At 49.1% G+C, this 20,354-nt stretch overlaps 1 protein-coding gene across 1 annotated transcript in view; it reads left to right on the plus strand.

Moving 5' to 3' along the window:
* ARHGAP8 (Rho GTPase activating protein 8) overlaps positions 1-20,354 on the plus strand; it is a 66,441-nt gene that overhangs the window by 35,291 nt on the left and 10,796 nt on the right. Inside the window, exons 5-6 of the mRNA XM_032139505.2 lie at positions 879-977; positions 4,238-4,348. Of these exons, the coding sequence (XP_031995396.2) occupies positions 879-977; positions 4,238-4,348 (210 nt within the window). The remainder of the gene's footprint in view (positions 1-878; positions 978-4,237; positions 4,349-20,354) is intronic.

Here is a 20,354-nt window from a genome sequence, read left to right on the forward strand (position 1 = left end):
CAAATGATATATTTATGGCAAAAACCAAACCTAGACTGTCGTAAAGAAGGCGGGGATCACAGGCTTCTGTCTAAAGGCCTGCTCACATCCACCTGTCAACGATCTCCACTTTGCAATTCACACTGAGCCTTGTTACTAATAGCAGTGGCCACAGCGAGCACGTCCACCAGACGTCAGGCAGTGGACTAGACCTGCAAATAGCCTTGCATTGTCTTCCGCCCTCACTTAGGAGGGAGAACGCCCACTTTCAGACCCAGGCCCTGAGAGGGAGTGAATTGCCCTGGGGCACAAGGGGAGGGAGAAGACGGAGTTGCTGCACCTGGTCAGGGCATGTCTGGCCTTGGGGCTGCACTGCTCCCTGGGGTCCGAGAGACTGTCCTGGAGACAAACCTGGAGAGCCTCGTTGGTTCCTGGCCTTAGAGAGAAGAGGTGGCCAAACGTGAAGCCACCACTGACGCCAGAACCACCAGCAACTGAGGCTGCCCTAGGGCAGGCTTCAACCTCAGAGCTTCTCTCTCTGTGCCAGTGGCTTAGTGCCCCCTGTCTAGCCTGCATCCTCCAAAAGCGCTTCTTGGCACTTCCGCGCCATCTCCTATATGCAAATTCAGGGCAGATGTAAATTGGAGGCAGATATTTATTTTTATGCAGATGAGCCACTCCAGAGTGTTTGGTGCACCGGAGATCTCGTGAAAGCAAAATATCTCCCGGCGTGCGCTGCTTGTGTTATGTTCGGGTTTTAAGTCGTGTCAGCGTTTACATTTTCTTAATATGAAAAATGCCTGCATTGTTCTGCCACCAACTCTCCCTCCCTCCCTGCAACCCCTGGCCTCTCTGCTGGCGCCTAATCGTTTTTTATTCTTTTGCTTCTGCTTTCTTAGTCACAAGTTTGGGAAAAAAGTCACCTATTTCAACTACCTGAGTGAGCTCCACGAACACCTTAAATACGACCAGCTGATCATCCCCCCCGAAGTTGTGCGGTGAGTGCCTGTTAGACCCCAGAAGCCACATCAATACATCTTCGTGCTTCCAAAGGGCTTGGTTCAATCCCATGAATGTTTAAGGCTTGATTTCCAAATGTGTGCTTGGCTAGATTTGGCTTGGAAATCTGCGGCATCGACAAAGATCTGCAGCAAAAGGTGCTAACTGCTGACTCAGAGAAATGAAATTGCAAAGGTTGTATACAGGACGGGATGTTTTCCTCGCCCACCATTGCAAAACTGATTTAAAAAATAAGCCCTAGCATGGCAACGGCCGTTTGTTGCCTTGGTGTTTACTGTTTTTGCTTTTGAGCAGACAATTAGGGGAATTTCCCAGGCGTGTGGATAACGCTGTGTACAGAATGAAATGTTCTCAGGGACGTTGCGGGTGCTGTAGAAAACGACCTGTCTCCTGGATGCTGAAAGCTTAATTGGTGTGTCTGCTACGAGGCTTAAATGTAGGCCCAGATGAATAGAGGCTGCCCAGAAAGGCGCATGCCACGCAGCCAGTACAGGGTGCGGCCAGATCCAGCCTGGGTCTCTGGACCCCCAGGCTGGGCTCCCTCTGCCCCTGTGTCTCCCTCTCTGAGGGGCTCCTTTGAGGGAGTAGGCTCCTGCCAAAGTGCATGCAGGTAAGGCTGGTAGCCTTGCAGGGGTAATGGAGATAATAACTTCTCTCCGGACGCCAAGTCACATGGCAGGTGCTGGGATATAGAGGTGTTTAGGGAGTGTGGTCCCTGCCCTCATGACACTCTCAGACTAGTGAGGGCCACAAATCAGTGATGACAGGGGCCAGAGGAGGCACTGAACCCAGCTGGGGAGGGGACTGGTGTGTGGGGGTAATCCAGGAAGACTTCCAGGAGGAGGTGGCTTTTAAAGTGAGTTTCACAGGGACAGTTGGCTAGATCAAGAGGCCAGGGAAGCACATTTCCAGCAGAGGGAAGCCCTCCTGCAAACATGTGGGTGAAATATTGGGAGATCTGGAGGCAGTGAGAAGTCCCATGTGATCAGTCAGAAGTTGGTGAACGTGAAGCTGGAGGTCACCTTGGGCCGGGAGTCGTTGGTGCCAAGCAGAGGAGAGTGGACTGGACCTGGAGGCCATGGGAGGATGATGGGAATCCCTGGTCGGCCGCGGGCCCTGGCAAGACCCCACTCCCAGACCTCACTAGAGTGATCCGGGGCAGTCCATGCAGACGGCTCAGAAGATGTCTTTTTAGCAGCTCTGTGGTGGAAGTGATTTGGTCTGGTGACAAAGGGTAACTCACATCCTCCTGCGTGGGAGAGCGATTTGGGGATGAAATGGATGGCATCTGTGAAACACGCAGCTCCGGCTTCTCAATGGGTACTGGGTGCAGTCTAGGGCCTCGAATGTGCAGGTGGCTGGCAACACTGAGGGTGCAGGGTCCTGTGAGTCAGAGGGGATGAGGTTTGGGAGAGGGGCGTGGGCTTGGGCATTGGGAGCTCCTGAACTTACTCAGTAGGCAGCCGGCACCCCTATTTCATAGCCATGCAGCAGAACCCCAGAGGACACATCCAATCCTGATGCTTTTAATTGAGCATCTACTAGACTGGGGGTGGGGCTAAGTCTGGATTTTATCCACCCCCGCATACTTCCTGGTGGGTACTGTGAGCACCAGAGGCTGAGACCCACTGGCACAGTGGCAGGGCGGGGACTTGGGGTCCTGAATCCTGGCTGTCATCCCAGCTTGTGATCTGGGGCATGTCACCAGACCTTGACAAGCCTCAGTTTCCCAATCTGTAAAGTAGACAAAATAACCCCTCTACAGTAGGCCCCTCATGAGGGACAGAGACACCTCTGAGGAGCCACTCGGGGCACAGAGCGCTGTGATTAACTCACAAAGAACAACCGCAAGTGCTAGCAGCTCACACCTGCTTGGCTGGCCAGGCTCAGTCCAGTGCACCACCTTCTCCACAGACCTTCCCTGAGTGTCGGGTGCCTCTGCGACATGTGTCTGCACCATCTTGTGTCACTGACTGCCTCGCTCCCGAGCTGCCAACTAATGCTCATGTGCCCCCCGCCCCCTCATCCTGTGGCCGGGTCACTGCTGTATGGACAGTGCCCGGCACATAGTAGGGCTTCAATACGTATTTGCTTGTGTTAAGGAAGGGACTGTGTTAAGGAAAGGACTGTGTTAAGGAAGGGACTGTGTTAAGGAGGGACTGTGTTAGGGAGGGACTGTGTTAAGGAAGGGACTGTGTTAGGGAGGGACTGTGTTAGGGAGGGACTGTGTTAGGGAGGGACTGTGTTAGGGAGGGACTGTGTTAGGGAAGGGACTGTGTTAGGGAGGGACTGTGTTAGGGAGGGACTGTGGTGTTAGGGAGGGACTGTGTTAAGGAGGGACTGTGTTAGGGAAGGACTGTTACCTGCAGCACAGAGGCTCTTTTCTTTTCTTTCTTTTTTTTTTTTGAGACAGAGTCTCGCTCTGTCGCCCAGGCTGGAGTGCAATGGCGCGATCTCGGCTCTCTGCAACCTCCACCTCTTGGGTTCAAGTGATTCTCCTACCTCGGCCTCCCGAGTAGCTGGGATTACAGGTGTGCACAACCATGCCCAGCTAATTTTTGTATTTTCAGTAGAGATGGGGTGTCATCATGTTGGCTGGGCTGGTCTCAAACTCCTAACCTCAAGTGATCCACCTGCCTCGGCCTCCCAAAGTGTTGGGATTATAGGCGTGAGCCACCATGCCCAGCACAGAGGTTCTTTTCACCTGAAGGCTTTAACCATCTCCTTCAGAGTGTATCCATCCTATTCAGAGTCCATCTGTTCATTCATCGGTTTCTTGTTTCATTCAACAAATATTTTAATTGAGCATCTACTAGGCAGCAAGCCCTTTCCAGGCACTGGGGATAAAGTAATTAACAAAAGGGACGAGGTTCCTTTAGCATTACCGGCCAGCTCTTGTCTTAAATTCAGACACTCGGTAGAGCTGAGGGTGGTCACGCCCACCTTGGGGCTGACCGCATGGTAAGCAGGTGAGGCTGCTCTGCCTGCCAGGGGTCTCAGGAGAGACTGGACATTTGCTGGGGGTTGGACTACTGCCTCTTACGAGAACAGCCCACAGCAGTGGGGGATTGTGACTGTGTGTATGTGAGTGTGTGTGTGAGCTGGCAGTGTGGCACGTGCGCCCAGAGGGATGAGATGCCCAGGTGTCCTGCAGGTGGGGCATCCAGCCCCACCCAGCGCCTCCGTGGCTGCCAGCTGCCCCTGCCAGGTGAGAGCCCAGCCTCTGCTGTGTCTACAGGTACGATGAGAAGCTCCAGAGCCTGCACGAGGGCCGGACGCCGCCTCCCACCAAGACACCACCGCCGCGGCCCCCGCTGCCCACCCAGCAGTTTGGCGTCAGTCTGCAATAGTAAGTGAGCCTGGGATGTGCCTGCTTCTCTGCCCTGGAACCCTGGGAGCTGTGGGGCGCTTCTGGGTCCAGAAACATTTTCCCCAGACCTTTGTCTCCAGCAGCCAAGCTGAACCCTGCAGGAAAGACAAAGCCTGAGCTCATCGCTGCGGCCGTGGCTCGCTGCTCGGTGCCTGGTTGGGGGGCGCGTGCTGGGGGGGGGACCGGCAGTGGGTAGTGGATGGGGGTCTCTGGGGTTCCCGCCCCAGCTTTCATCACTGCTGCCCCCTGCCCTCCGGGTACACAGCGGGACACTTCCCACCACCTTCAAGGAGGGCGTAGTCATGGGATGTGCTTAGGTGTAGGTGTGGGGTGTGTCATGCTAGGAGGAAGCTTCCAGAGCCAGTGGGCAGCTGCCTGTCATGGTGATGTACAGGCCTGGGTCCGGTAGAGACGGCGCCTGGTCACTCTGCATCCCTGATCCCCGCATCACCATGCACCCTGCTAACACCCAGGCTGGACACAGGCATAGAGAAGACAGGCTTGTGCTGGGCTCAGCCGCTGAGATTTAAGGGTCATTGTTACCGTAGCATAACCTGTCCTTCCTAATACCCTTTATCAGCCACGTGACCTCGAACTCACCTCTTCTCTCAGCTTGTTTCCTTATTCCTGTTATACTACCTTTTTTGGGGGTGGCGGGAACAGTCTTGTTCTGCCTCTCAGGCAGGAGTGCAGTAGCACCATCTCAGCTCACTGCAATCTCCGCCTCCTGGGTTCAAGCTATTCTCCTGCCTCAGCCTCCTGAGTAGCTGGGATTACAGGCGCACACCACCACGCCTGGCTAATTTTTTTGTATTTTTAGTAGAGACAGGGTTTGGCCATGTTGCCTGGCTAGTCTCAAACTCCTGACCTCAAGCGATCCACCCCTCTCAGCCTCCCAAAGTGCTGGGATTACAGGTGTGAGCCACTGCACCTGGCCATCTAGGGTAGATTTTGAAACATTTTGAAAGGTTTTGAGAACTGAGGAGGCTCTGGGCGGCATCTGGGCCAGGGGAGGAGGTGCATTGGTCACCCGCCTTTACTGAGCCATGTGGGCAGGGGCATTCCTGGGGTTAGAAGGAAGTGGATTCGGCCCTGGGGACCTGCCTGTTTCTTTCTTGGCCGAGAGTGGAGGAGCTCAGGGAGGGCAGTGGGGGGAGGCAGAATCATGGCCCCCGACGAAGTCCATGCCCTCATTCCCAGAACCTGTGATTAGGTCACCTTACATGGCAAAAGGGACTTGGCAGAAATGATTAAGTGAAGGAGCTTGGGATGGTAGGTTATCCTGGGTTCTCTGGTGGGCCCAAAGCAATCGCCAGCGTCTTTACAAGAGGGCGGGAGGTAGGGTCAGAGTCAGAGAGGAGATGTGGCAGCAGAAGCAGAGGCCGGAGGGGTGCAGGGCCAGAAGCCAAGGCATTCAGACACCTCTAGAAACTGAAAAAGGCAAGAAATGGATTCTCCCCTGGAGCCTCCAGGTGGAACACGATCAGGTCAACCCCTTTTTGACTCCTGACACCTACAGGATGTGAGATAATACATTTGGGTGTCTTTTTTTTTTTTTTTTTTTTTGAGACAGAGTCTTGCTCTGTCCCCCAGGCTGGAGTGCGGTGGCGTGAGCTCAGCTCACTGCAACCTCCGCTTCCTGGGTTCAAGCAATTCTCCTGCCTCAGCCTCCCAAGTAGCTGGGATTATAGGCACCTGCCACCATGCCTGGCTAATTTTTGTATTTTTAGTAGAGACAGGGTTTCACCATGTTGGCCAGGCTGGTCTTGAACTCCTGACTTCAGGTGATCCACCTGCCTCAGCCTACCAAAGTGCTAGGATTACAGGTGTGAGCCACCTCACCTGGCCCATTTGTGTTGTTTTAAGCTACCAAGTTGACAGTAATTAGTTACTGGGGCCACATGAAAATAAAGTAGGTGGTAGTGAGTGGTGGGTAGTTGTCAGTATAGGGGGAGGGAAGTGTGTCTAAATCTTGTTCCCAGAGCTAGCAAGGTTGCTTCCAGGCTGCTTGAGCCCAGGAGAGGGCTGGGCCTGGAGTGCAAATGTGAAGTTGGGTAGGCATCTCAGGTGTATCACAGCTAAAGAGTTGGTGCCCCAGTGTGGGTCCCTAGACCAGCACTATCTGATGGAACTCTCTGTCAGGATGGACGAGGTCTGCACGGTCCAGTATGGTAGCCAGTGATGGCGTGCGGCTAGTGCACATGCTGAATTTCTGATTTTATTTCATTTTAACTAATTTAAATTAGAATCATCGCATGTGACTTTTGACTGTTGTACTGCACAGCACAGCTCTGACTGTTTCACCCTCACCTTCCCTAACTAGGCACACACAAAAGGGGTTGTACTTAGACATTCTGTAAGCACTTTGCCAATAAATGAGCAAAAGAATATATGTTGAAATAGAATGTTCACCCCAAATGTATCTGGAACACACATTTTACTACCAAATAGTACTTCCTTTTCCTTTTTCAGACATTGTGAGAATGTGCGGGTATGAACCACTCTTCCGCTCCCACCACCCCTAGGGCCTGCCCCGGAATGCTGGGTGGGGCAGGCACCTGCAGTGACCTCGGGCCCCTCCTGGGGGCACTGGTGAGAACTCAGCCCTTGACCAGGCTCAGCCAGCAGACCAGAATTTTTTTTTTTTTTTTTGAGACAATTTTTTTTTTTGAGTCTCACTCTGTCACCCAGGCTGGAGTGCAGTGGCAGGATCTCGGCTTCCTGCAACCTCCACCTCCCGGGTTTAAGCAATCCTCCTGTGTCAGCCTCCTGATTAGCTGGGGCTACAGGCGTGCACCGCCACACCTGGCTAATTTTTTTTGTATTTTTAGTACAAACAGGGTTTCACCATGTTGGCCAGGCTGGTCTTGAACTCCTGATCTCAAGTGATCCACCTGCCTCGGCCCCCTACTGGGATTACAGGCGTCAGCCACCACGCCTGGCCCAGGCCAGGATATTCATTCCAGCCATCAGGTGACCGTTTTCCCCACGTTGCTGAAGCCCTGTGTCTCCAGCCCGTTACTGGGGCTCTGCTGGGCTGATACTGTTTCCATGTGCTCTGGCACACACAGGACCAGGGGTGGGTCCTTAGCTGGGAGGCTCCAGCCACGCCTTTCTCATCTCTTGTTTCATTGTTCAGAGCCACTTCTCTCTTCTTATCATCTAACAAAACTTTAAAAATGAAAAACAAAGGCCAGGTGCGATGGCTCATGCCTGTAATCCCAATACTTTGGGAGGCTGAGGTGGGTGGATCACCTGAGGTCAGGAGTTCAAGACCAGCCTGGCCAGTATGGTGAAACCCTGTATCCACTAAAAATACAAAAAAAAAAAAAAAAAATTAGTCGAGCATGGTGCCGCACGCCTGTAATCACGGCTACTCTGGAGGCTGAGGCAGGAGAATTGCTTGAACCTGGAAGGCAGAGGTTGTAGTGAGCCGAGATTTTGCCACTGCACTCCAGCCTGGGAGACAGAGCGAGTCTTCATCTAAAAAAAAACAACAAAAAAAAAGAAAAAACAAGCTTCGAAAGCCGTCTACCTGAGTGAAGTGTGAGCAGATTGTTAGCCAGGGCTGTAGCCTCTCGGCTCCTAGAAGGCCACCAGAGATACCATTTGCCCTGCATTCTGAGCAGGTGCCTTTCAGAACGTACTGATGCAGGGCTGTTGGCTTTAACTGTCACCTTGCCATAGTCCATCCCTCTCCCAGGGCGAGTTGTAACTGTAAAAGTCCGGTCCTTAGCTGCTTTCGGGACAATGGGCCACACTGCGCGTGCCGCTTGGAGAGAGAGAGAGAATCCATGCAGTTGCCTCTTTAAATTAATATTTTATGCGGTTTCATTGCCAATGATTATAATAAAATGGCAAGAAACATTTTAAAGGAAGCACTAGATATGTAATTTGTTTGGTCTATGAATGAATGAAAGTCATTAAAATTCATAACTGAATCCTATTCACAAATGTTAATTTGCCGAGTTAAGTTCAAAAGCATACAGCAGAAAGCTATCACCTTAGAATGAGCTAATTAAGTTAATATATTAAAGGGAAGTCAAAGATTCAAGAGGTCTTTGCTTGCCATCCCTGAAAAGGAAAAATGGAAACCTGAGGCCTGTGTGGGCCGCTGGGGGAGGCGGGTACAGGGCAGAGCTTGAGGTGTCCTTAGGCTGGGTGGGGCAGGCCATGGCTGAGCTCTGGCATTTTCTTTCTTTTCTCTCTCTCTTTTTTTTTTTTGGAGACGGCGTCTCGCTCTGTCGCCCAGGCTGGAGCCCAGTGGCACGATCTCTGCTCACTGCAACCTCTGCCTCCTGGGTTCAAGCAATTCTCCTGTCTCTGCCTCCCAAGTAGCTGGGACTACAGGTGCACGCTACCATGTCCAGCTAAGTTTTGTATTTTCAGTAGAGGCAGGGTTTCGCCATGCTGGCCAGGCTGGTCGCAAACTCCTGAGCTCAGGTGATCCACCCGCCTCAGCTTCCCAAAGTGCTGGGATTACAGGCGTGAGCAACTGCACCTGGCTGTTACTATTTTTTTATTTTTATTTATTTATTTATTTATTTATTTATTTATTTATTTATTTTTTTTTTTTTTTTTTGAGATGGAGTCTCGCTCTGTCGCCCAGGCTGGAGTGCAGTGGCGCAATCTCGGCTCACTGCAACCTCTGCCTTCCAGTTCGGATGATTCTCCTGCCTCAGCCTCCTGAGTAGCTGGGATTGCAGGTGCCTGTCACCATGCCCAGCTAAATTTTTTTTGTGTGTTTTTATTTTTTATTTATTTTATTTTTGTTTTTTGAGATAAAGTCTTGCTCTGTCACCCAGGCTGGAGTGCAGTGACACAATCTAGGCTCACTGCAACCTCCACCTCCTGGGTTCAAGCGATTCTCCTGTCTCACCCTCCCGAGTATGTGTGACTACAGGCATGTGCCACCATGCCCAATTAATTTTTTTGTATTTTTAATAGAGACGAGGTTTCACCATGTTGGCCAGGCTGGTCTCGAACTCTTGACCTCAGGTAATCCACCCATCTCGGCCTCCCAAAGTGCTGGGATTACAGGCGTGAGCCACCGCGCCCAGCCTGTTTTTTATTTTTCATCATAGCCATCCTAGTAGGTGTCAAGTTAGTTCATTATAGTTTTGTTTCACATTTCACTGAGGCCTAATGCTGTTGAGCATCTTTTCATGTATTGTCGGCCATTTGTTTACCTTCTTTGGAAAGATGTATATTCACTAGATCGTTTGCCCATTTTTTGTTTGTTGTAAAGATTTGTTGATATAAGCTAGATCCTAGGCCCTTATCAGATGTGTGGTTTGCCAATGTTTTCTTCCATCCTGTGTGTTGTCTTTACACCTTTTAGTGGTATTTTCTGAAGCATAAAAGTCACATTTTGATGAAGTCCAATTTATTTATTTTTTTCTTTTGTCGCTTGTGCTTTTGGTGTTTATCTAAGAAATCATTGCCAAATCCAAGGCCATGACAATTCATGCCTATGTTTTCTTCCAAGAGTTTTATCATTTCTCTGCCTCCTGGGTTCCAGTGATTCTCCTGCCTCCGCCTCCCGAGTAGCTGGGACTACAGGTGTATGCCACCGCACGCAGCTAATTTTGTATTTTTAGTAGAGATGGGGTTTCTCCATGTTGGCCAGGCTGGTCTCAAACTCCTGACCTCCAGTGATCCGCCTGCATCGGCCTCCCAAAGTGCTGTCATTACAGGCGTGAACCACCACACCCGGCCGTCAATGTAATTTTTAATCTGTTTTTTGTTACTGATTGCTAGTTTCTAGAAATACATTTTTTAAATATATTGATCTTGTATCCTGCAACCTTACTGAACTTATTAGTTCTAATATTTTTTGTGTGTGGATTTTTTTTAGAATTTTCTATATCCAGGATCATGTCATCTGCAAATAGAGATGGCTTTACTTCTTCCTTTTCAACCTATTGCCTTTTATTGCCTAATTATGCCTGACTGTAACCTCCAGTACATTGTTGAATAAAAGTTATAAGAGCAGACATCCTTGTCTTATTCCTGATCTTAAGAATCAGCAGTTAAGCTGGGCTGAGCAGCATATACCTATAATCTCAGCTATTTGGGAGATGGAGGTGGGAGGATCACTTGCGGCTGGGAGTTCAAGACTAGCCTGGGCAACATAGCAAGACCCTGTGTCTATTAAAAAAAAAACAAAAACAAAAAGAAGAATCAACAGTCCTTCACTACCAAGTATAATGTTAGCTGTGTGCTTTTCATAGATGCCCTTTATCAGGGTAAGAAACATCTTTTTTCGTTTCTTTTCTTTTCTTTTTTTTTTTTTTTTTTTTTTGAGATAGAGTCTCCGTCTGTTGCCTAGGCTGGAGCGCAGTGGTGCAATTATAGATCAGTGCAACCTCAAACTCCTGGGCTCCAACGATCCTCCTGTCTCAGCTTCCCAAGTAGCTGGTACTATAGATATATACCACCATGCCTGGTTAATTTTTAAATTTGTAGAGACAGGGTCTCACTGTGTTGCCCAGGCTGCAAACATCATTTCTGTTTCTAGTTTGTTGAGTGGTTGGTTGGTTGGTTGGTTTGTTCATGTAAAGGTGTTAGGTTTTGTCAGATGCTTTTCATCGCCGTTGAGATAATCGCATGGCTTTTGTCCTTTATACTGTTGATATGGTGTATTATATTGATTGATTTTTATATGTTGAATAAACATTGTATTCCTGGGGTAAATCATCTGTGTTCATGGTGTATAATCTTTTTTTTTTTTTTTTTTTTTTTTTTGAGACAGAGTCTTACTCTGTCGCCCAGGCTGGAGTGCAGTGGCGCAGTCTCGGCTCACTGCAAGCTCCGCCTCCCGGGTTCATGCCATTCTCCTGCCTCAGCCTCTCCGAGTAGCTGGGACTACAGGTGTCCACCACCATGCCCGGCTAATTTTTTGTATTTTTAGTACAGACAGGGTTTCATCGTGGTCTCGATCTCCTGACCTCGTGATCCGCCCGCCTCGGCCTTCCAAAGTGCTGGGATTACAAGCGTGAGCCACTGCGCCCGGCCCATGGTGTATAATCTTTTTCATATATTGCTGGATTTGCTTTGCTTGTATTTTGTTGAGGATTTTGTATTTATATTTATAAGAGATATTAGTTTGTCGTTTTCTTGTCTTATGATATCCTTGTCTGGTTTTGGTGATACTGGCCTCAGAATGAGTTGGGAAGTGTTTCCTCCTCTTCTATTTTTTGAAGAATTTGCAGCATATTAGAGTTACTTTGTTAAACATTTGACAGAATTCACCACTGAAGCCATCTGATCTTAGGCTTTACTTTGTGGGAAGTTTTAAAATTACTAATGTAACCTCTTTGCTTGTTATATTTATTCAGATTTTATATTTCTTCTTGAGTCAATTTTGATAGTTTGTGTCTTTCCAGGAATTTGTTCGTTTCCTGTAGGTTTTCCAATTAGTTGGCATGTAATCGTTCATAGTACTTCTTCATAATCCTTCTATTTGTATAATGTCACTAGTAATGTTTCCTCTTTCATTCCTGATTTTAGTAATTTGAATCTTCACCCTTTTTTTCTTCGTCAGTCTAGCTAAAAGCTTGTCAATTTGTTGATCTTTTCAAGGAGCCAACTTTTGGTTTTGATGATGTTCTCTTATTATTTTCCTATTTTCTATTTATTTCTACTCTAATCTTTACTATTTTCTTCCTTCTGCCTGTGTCAGATTTAGTTCATTTTCTTTTTCCAGTTTTTTAAGGTGGAATGTTTATCATTTTGGAATCTTTCTTTTTGCAATGTAAGCATCTATGGCTATAAATTACTCTCTAAGTCCTGCAGTAGATGTATCTGTTAGTGTATTATTTCCACAATTTTAATTAATCTTAAAGTATTTTCTAATTTCTCTTGTAGTTTTTTTCTTTGATTCATTGGTTTCTAGGAGTAAGTTGTTAAATTTTCATGTATCTGTTATTGATTTTTATTTTTATTTTATTATAGTTAGATAACTTACTTTGTATGATTTAACTTCTTTTAGATTTATGGAGGCTTGTTATGTCGTATAACATATGGTCTAGCCTGGAGAATATTCAATGGACACGTGAGAAGAATGTACATTCTATTATTGTTGGGTGGAGTGCTCTATAAATGTCAGTTAAGTCTACTTGGTTTTTAGTATTTTTCAGTCTTCTGTTTCTCTGTCAATTTCTGCCTAGTTGTTCTATTTATTATTGAAAGTGGGGGATTGAAGTCTCCAGTATGATTTTAAAATTATTTATTTCTCCCTTCAATTATGTCTGTTTTGGCTCCACATGTTTAGGGGCTCTGTTGTTAGGTGCATACATTTTTATGATTCTTACTTTCTTTTTTTTTTTTTTTTTTTTTTTGAGACGGAGTCTCACTCTGTCGCCCAGGCTGGAGTGCAGTGGCGCAATCTTGGCTCACTGCAAGCTCCACCTCCTGGGTTCACGCCATTCTCCTGCCTCAGCCTCTCCGAGTAGCTGGGACTACAGGCGCCTGCCACCATGCCCGGCTAATTTTTTTGTGTATTTTTAGTAAAGACGGGGTTTCACCGTGGTCTCAATCTTCTGACCTCGTGATCCGCCCGCCTCGGCCTTCCAAAGTGCTGGGATTACAAGCGTGAGCCACTGCGCCCGGCGATTCTTACTTTCTTATGAATCCTTGCATGATGATAAAAAATGTCCTTCCTTGCCACTAGTAACAATTTTTGTGTTAAAGTCTATTTTGTCTGATATTATTATAGCTCTTTTTAGTTACTGTTTGCATGGTGTATCTTTGTTCATCTCTTTACTTTCAACCTATTTGTGTCTTTGAATCTAAAATGTGTCTCTTGTAGACAGCATATAATTAGGTCATGTTTTTTGCCATTCCACCTTCTTTATTAGAGTATTTAATCCATTTGCATTTAGTGTGATTACTTATAAGGTAGGAGTTACATCTGCCATCTTGCTACTTGTTTTCTGTATGTCTTATGTCTTTTTTGTTCCTTTATGTCTTCATTAATACCTTCTTTTGTGTTAAATACGTACTTTCTAGTGTACTGTTTCAATTTTTTGTTTCTTTTGCCATATATATATATATATATATATATATATATATATATTTAAAGTATTTTCTCAATCGTTGCCTTAGGGATTAGAATTTATATCTTAAATATAACCATCTAGTTCTAATTAAGAAGGATTGTGGAGCCAGGCGTGGTGGCTGATGCCTGCAGTCCCAGCACTTTGGGAGGCCGAGGCAGGCGGATCACAAGGTCAAGAGATTGAGACCATCCTGGCCAACATGGTGAAACCCCGTCTCTACTAAAAATACAAAAAAATTAGCCAGGCATGGTGGCACGCACCTGTAGTCCCAGCTACTCAGGAGGCCGAGGCAGGAGAATCACTTGAACCCAGGAGGCGGAGGTTGCAGTGAGCCAAAATCGCGCCACTGCACTCCAGCCTGGGTGACAGAGTGAGAATCAGTCTCAAAAAAAAGAAAAAAAGAAGGATTGGGAACTGGCAAACTCTTCAGAGAATACAACTTTTGGGTGTTGCCTTCCACCCCACTCTAACCCTCCTTCTTTGCCACTGGAAGAAACTTGATCTGATGGTGATCTTATTAGCAAGCAGGACCACGTGGCCCTTTTAGTTTCTGCTTATCTCCCAAAGCCAAGGTTTTAACTGAGCCAGGGCTCACTTTTGTCAGAAAAGAACTGGTAAGTATCTGTCTTTCTAGTCTCTTTTTTCCTGTGTGCTTAGGATATGCTCTTCTTCGGTCTCCTGTACCATGTGGCTCTCTGGAGACTATACAATCCTTCTGTTTGCGATCAGCCCCAGGGTGGGACACTGGCCTCCCATAGGCTCTGGTTCTGAGCCATGTGTGCCAACCTGACTTGCCAGAACCTCTACCCCATTAGAGTTTTGGGGACTGACCTCGCTAAGGATACCAAGCAGTTTCTCATTCCCCATCTGCCTACAAAGAGAGGCAGCCCTGCAGATGTGAGACTACAGGATTCCAGTGCCTTGTTGCCACCTTTCACCTCACAGCAGCTCCACCTCATACCAAATCACAACTCTAAATGCAAGGCTGTGATCTGTACCTTTTTTTTTTTTTTTTTTTTTTTTGAGACAGGGTCTCACTATGTTGCCCAGGCTGGTTTCAAACTCCTGGGGCCAAGTAATGTTCCTGCCTCAGCCTCCTGAGTAGCTGGGAAATACAGGTGTGTGCCACACTGCTTGTCTTTTGAACGCAGGTATAATGAGGACTTTGAAGTCAGATTTTAACTTGAACCCTGGCTCTAGCCAACCCTAGGCTGTGTGACTCCAGACACAATAATTTGCCTGAGCCTCAGTTTTGTCCTCTATAAAAATGGGGGCAGAGTGATGCAGTGAGTGGGCTTAGCATTGCATGTGGTGCACAGTAGGTCCTCAGCACACAGTAGGTCCTCAGTACACAGTGGTCACTGTGATCGTTCACATACACTGCCCATTTCTGTGGGCATCCAGGACCTCCCTGGCTGACTCTGTGACTGAGAACTTTGCAGGTCAGTGATGCAAGCTGCAGCCATTCATCCCCTTTCAAATATTGGGAGGGGACATGTTGTATTCAGAAGATGCATGACCATCTCAGAGGGTTGGGAAAAGCCTGGGTGCCCAGCTGAGGCAGGCCTGCTCAGCACTCCCCCTTATCACTGTAATTTCAGGTTGCCATTCCTCCCTCCCACTTCCCTCCTGTTTCTTTCTTTTCTTGTTTTGTTTTGTTTGTTTGTTTTGAGATGGGGTCTCACTCTGTCACCCAGGTTGGAGTGCAATGGCACAATCTCGGCTCACTACAACATCCACCTCCCTGGTTTAAGCAATTCTCCTGCTCCAGCCTCCCGAGTAGCTGGGACTACAGGCACGTGCAACCATACCTGTCTAATTTTTGTATTTTTGGTAGAGACGAGGTTTTACCATGTTCACCAGGCCGGTCTCAAATTCCTGATCTCAGGTAATCTGCCCACCTTGGCCTCCCAAAGTGCTGGGATTACAGGCATGAGCCACTGCACCCAGCCCCTACTGTTTTTAAAAAGTCACAATTCATCCTTATTTGTGCATTCCTTGCATGCAAAACCAGAGAAAAAACATGCTCTGAATTACTCTAAGCACATCTCCCGAGGGGATGGGTACAAGCAAGAATTATATGCTGAGAATCCCCGATGCCCTCCAGTGGGTGGACGACTGTCAGCCAGGTGGGAGTCATTGGCCACAGAGCACGCTGTGCTCACCAACAAACTGTGCTCTGTGCTCCAGAGTCCTCTTGCCCAGCAGGCATCTTGGAACTTTCGTTCATGGTGTGGGTTTAATGCAGTTTGTGCATCCTTGTTGAGACCTGACTCTGGCCTGCACACATTGAGATGCACGAGATGAACGTGGTATGATACGATTCACCACCACCCTGGGCATCCCCACCCAGCCAGGAAACAGCACATCTGCCAACCAGAGTCCCCTGGGGTCATTGTTATGCACAGCACTGACTCTGTCAGTCCATTGAACAAGCCTCTCTCTGAGCCAGCAAGTAGCGAATGGGCAGGGGAGGAGAAACCCAAACTGTGGGTTTGTGCTCTATGGAGAGTAGTAATTTTATGTCGGGGCCCTGTTCTTCCGCTAGCTGCGAGAGCCTCAGAGTAGATGTGGGTGCTCCTCAAATACATGGGCAGCGGAAAACACGCTTGGCTGGGAGCACGGCAGCTCTGGGCAAGTCCTGCCTCTTTGGGGACCTGTTTTCTCATCTGCCTGAGGAGGTTGGGCTGGATGATCTCAGAGTCTCTTCCTGCTCTGAGGGTCTTTTATTTTATTATTTTTTTTTATTTTGAGATGGAGTCTTGCTCTGTTTCCTAGGCTGGAGTGCAGTGGCGCAGTCTCAGCTCACTGCAACCTCCACCTCCCGGGTTCAAATGATTCATTCTCCTGCCTCAGCATCCCAAGTAGCTGAGATTACAGGAGTGCGCCACCATGCCTGGCTAAATTTTTTTTTTTTTTTTTTGAGATGGAGTCTTGTTCTGTTGCCCAGGCTGCAATGCGATGGCACAATCTTGGCTCACTGCAACCTCCGCCTCCTGGGTTCAAGCAATTCTCCTGCATCAACTTCCTGAGTAGTTGGGATCACAGGCGCGTGCCACCACACCTGGCTAATTTTTGCATTTTTAGTAGAGACAGGGTTTCACCATGTTGATCAGGCTGGTCTCGAACTCCTGACCTCGTGATCTGCCCACGTCAGCCTCCCAGAGTTCTGGGACTACAGGCGTGAGCCACTGTGCCTGGCCTTAATTTTTGTATTTGTAGTAGAAACAGGGTTTCTCCATATTGCCCAGGCTGGTCTGGAATTCCTGACCTCAAGTGATCCACCCACCCCGGCCTCCCAAAGTGCTAGGGTTATAGGCATGAGCCACCATGCCCCACCTGAGAGTCTACTTTTAAAGGACAGCACAGAGACAAAGCAGTAGGTAAAGGGGTCTTTCAGGAACTCATCCTCCTCATAATTCCGCATTGTCCCACCTGTGGAGTAGGACTCAGTGGGTCTCCCTCCCCGGGAACAGTAGCCCGCCAGGGCTTTGGAATCAATGGATGCAGCCTCTCCAGCTGCGTGAACCTGGATAAGTCACTGTAGCTCACTGGGCCCATTTGTTCATCTGTGACATGGAGCACCTGTGTGCGGCCTGGGAGGCTGCTCAGCCCCTGGCATTGGGATGATTTTCGTCAGTGCCATTGGCTTGTAGCTCAGCAAAGCCTGCACCTCCCTTGTCATTTAATATTTGCAGACCCTGGGGAGAGAGCGCCAGCACCTCTGCTTTCCAAATGGAGAAACTGAGGCTGGAGAGGATAAGGAAACTGGCCGGTGGTGATCTAGCTCCTATGGGAAGGGAGGGCCAGGGTTTGAAAGGGTCTGTCTGGCTCCCTAAGGAGGCAGAGAGGAGGAAAAGAGCCTGTAACTTTGGCACATCCTGGGAGAAAAGGACCTGCCTGCCACATTCCTCCCTCCCCAGGGACACCGTCTCTGTGGGCCCCAGGACACCTTCTCCCTCCCAGAGTGGAAACCAAGATGGGAAGGAGGCGGGGGGCCAGGTCTGTATTCCTGCAGCAGCAGGACCTCCTGAAGGTCACGCCAGCCCCCAGGGCACCTCGGGGAGTTGTGGATTGCTGCTCAGTGTCCCCAGCGTGAAGCTTCAGCAAAAGCGAAATTGCCATGAAACCAAACCACCCATCGAGATTGGATATGCAGAAGCCTTATGGCTGTGGACAGAGTTCTAATCGCCGTTTAAGTGGATTAGCAGATTCCTCTGTAAATCTTGGAATAAAATTAAAGCACACTCGATACCATGTTCACCTGATAAATCATCTGACATAGAGACGTTCCCAGGGGGCCATGGAGCCCAGCAGGAGAAGCAGAGATGGAAGCCCAGGCCGGGCTTGCCTCCCTGTGCCACCTCTCAGTTGTGGGACCTTGAGCTGGTCACCTGGCCTCTCCCAGTGTCGTCCTGTCATCTCTAACTTAGGCTCATGAAACAATGGTGGAAATGAGGCAGACGATACACACGTGGAGGAAAGGCTCACACTCAGCCCAGTGGGTTTCAGTGGGGCCCTTTTCATCATGACCGAATCTTCCCTTACCTGTTACCACTTCACAGATTCTCCAGGACTTAGCGGTTTCCAACAGCAACCACGTCACACGGCTCCTGGTGTTGGTGGAATTTGAGCAGAACTCGGCCAGGCGAGTTTGCCCATGGGGCGTTGGCAGAGGGCACGTGGTGGTGTCCAGCTGGTGGCTGGCTAGGATCATCCAAGACATGCCTTATGTTCCTGCACCTCTGGCCTCAGTGGCGACTGCTGGCCAGAGCACCTGCCCGCAGTGTCCCCAGCCTGACGTTGCCAGGGTAGCTGTGCTTCTTCCAGGGCAACTCAGGGCTTCTAGCACAAAGGTTCCTGAGATCACAGGTGGGAAGAGTCAGGCTCTTTAGGACAGGAGAGAAGGACCCGGCCCAGAAACTGAACAGTTGCTTCTGTCAAATTCTGTTGATCCACACAGGGTCCTTGGGGACCTGTGGCTGCTGTCACAGTGGCTTAAAGTAACGCATATTTATTTTCTTGCGATTCTGGAGGTCACAAGTCCTGAAATCAGGATCTCGGCGGGGCTGCATTTTTTCTGGAGGCTCTGGGGGTTATCTGTTTCTCTTCTAGTTTCCAGAGGCGCCTATGCTCCTTGGCTCCCAGCCCTCCCTCCCATTGTTTTCACAGCGCATCACTCTGGCCCCAGCTTCCCTTGTTACATCCCCTCTCCCTTCTGCTCACAAGATCCTCTGCAAGCATCTTTGTGATCCTGTCAGGTATCTTAGTCTGTTCCAGTTGCTATGACAAAGTACCATAAACAGAGTGGCTTATAAACAACGGAAATTTATTTCTCATAGAGCTGGAGGCTGTATGAATCTAAGATCAAGGTGCCACCAGATTCAGACAAGTAACTGTAGCTCGCTGGGCCCGTTTGTTCAGCTGTGATGTGGACTGCCTCTGTGTGGCCTGGTTGGAATGATTTTCGTCGGTGCCGTTGGCTCGTAGCTCAACGAAGCAGGCACATTCCTTTTCATGATGAGGATTCGGTGTAGGATGAGGACCTGCTTCCCGGTCCATAGATGGTGCCTCCTAGCCGCGTCTTCACGTGGAGAAAGGGGAAGCTCTCTGGGGTCGCTTTTTTTTTTTTGAGACGGAGTCTCACTCTGCCGCCCAGACAGCAGTGCAGTGGTGCGATCTCAGCTCACTGCAAGCTCTGCCTCCCGGGTTCACGCCATTCTCCTGCCTCAGCCTCCCGAGTAGCTGGGACCATAGGTGCCCGCCACCACGCCCGGCTAATTTTTTGTATTTTTAGTAGAGACGGAGTTTCACCGTGTCAGCCAGGATTGTCTCGATCTCCTGACCTCGTGATCCGCCTGCTTCAGCCTCCCAAAGTGCTGAGATTACAGGCGTGAGCCACCGCGCCTGGCTGGGATCTCTTTTAAAAGAGCACTCTATCTGCCTGGAGTGTCTGAGGTGAGCCAGGCCTTTGGGGAGGTCTGGCTGGGAAGGGGCTTGTGGCCAGAGAAGCAGGCCTCGCTGGGTCCCTGGTGAGTACCTCCCGTGCCAGGCACTGCCAGCTCCACAGCCCCAGAACTTGGCTCTGCAGGCCTCATGCATGCGGGGCTGCCTTTCAGGGGAGTCCAGTTTACATTTATTGGCCTCATAGAGAGCAAGGAGGAAGCGTGTGTGCCTGCCTGGCAGGGTGGAACCTGCCGCGGCCCCCGTAGGGAACGGGGGAGGGAAGATGTCAAGCACTGATCCAAGTTAACGTTAAGATTCAGGTATGCGTCATGGCCAAGAATCTGAGTCAAGCTTCCATGTATTTTTTCTTTTTAGAATTGTTAAGTCTCGGTGATAGCATGATTTGCCGATTGTTCTGTAATAAGTTACATAGACTGCATGTTTTCTGAGTGCTGGGGTCTGTTCTCATTTAATTCTCACCCCCCTGCCCACCCTGGGAGGCAGGTGCTAGTATCCCGCCCATGTGACAGGAGAGGAAGTGGAGGCAGAGGCGTCGAGTAGCTCTCACACCTGCTCCCTGCCTTCTAAGTGCACTCCTAGCTCCACGTGGCCAATTCCAACTTCCTTTTTCAGGTATCCCTAAAATGCCTCCTCTGCAGTACCAGACTGCGCTCAAGGTATCCCTCTTCCCGTGCACACCAGTCAGCTCTTGCTAATTATGCTGCAGAAGTCTCACTGGGCTGCAACATGTTGCTTTCTTGCTAAGGTTGGGAGGTACACAGGCCAGCAGGGGCTTGGCCCACCTCCATGTACCTGCATTTTGGCACCAGGCTGAAGAAGCAGCCCCTTGACATGCCATTCTCAGGGTGGGGACTGGAATAAGAGTGGCCACACCAAACTACGTGGTCTCCTTGGACATGGTATATGTTGTGTCTGCTCACGTCCCACAGCAGGGCACATGGCCCAGCCCAGAGCCA

The sequence above is a fragment of the Hylobates moloch genome, unplaced genomic scaffold (assembly GCF_009828535.3).
Source record: "Hylobates moloch isolate HMO894 unplaced genomic scaffold, HMol_V3 SCAFFOLD_19, whole genome shotgun sequence".
NCBI classification, from domain to species: domain Eukaryota; kingdom Metazoa; phylum Chordata; class Mammalia; order Primates; family Hylobatidae; genus Hylobates; species Hylobates moloch.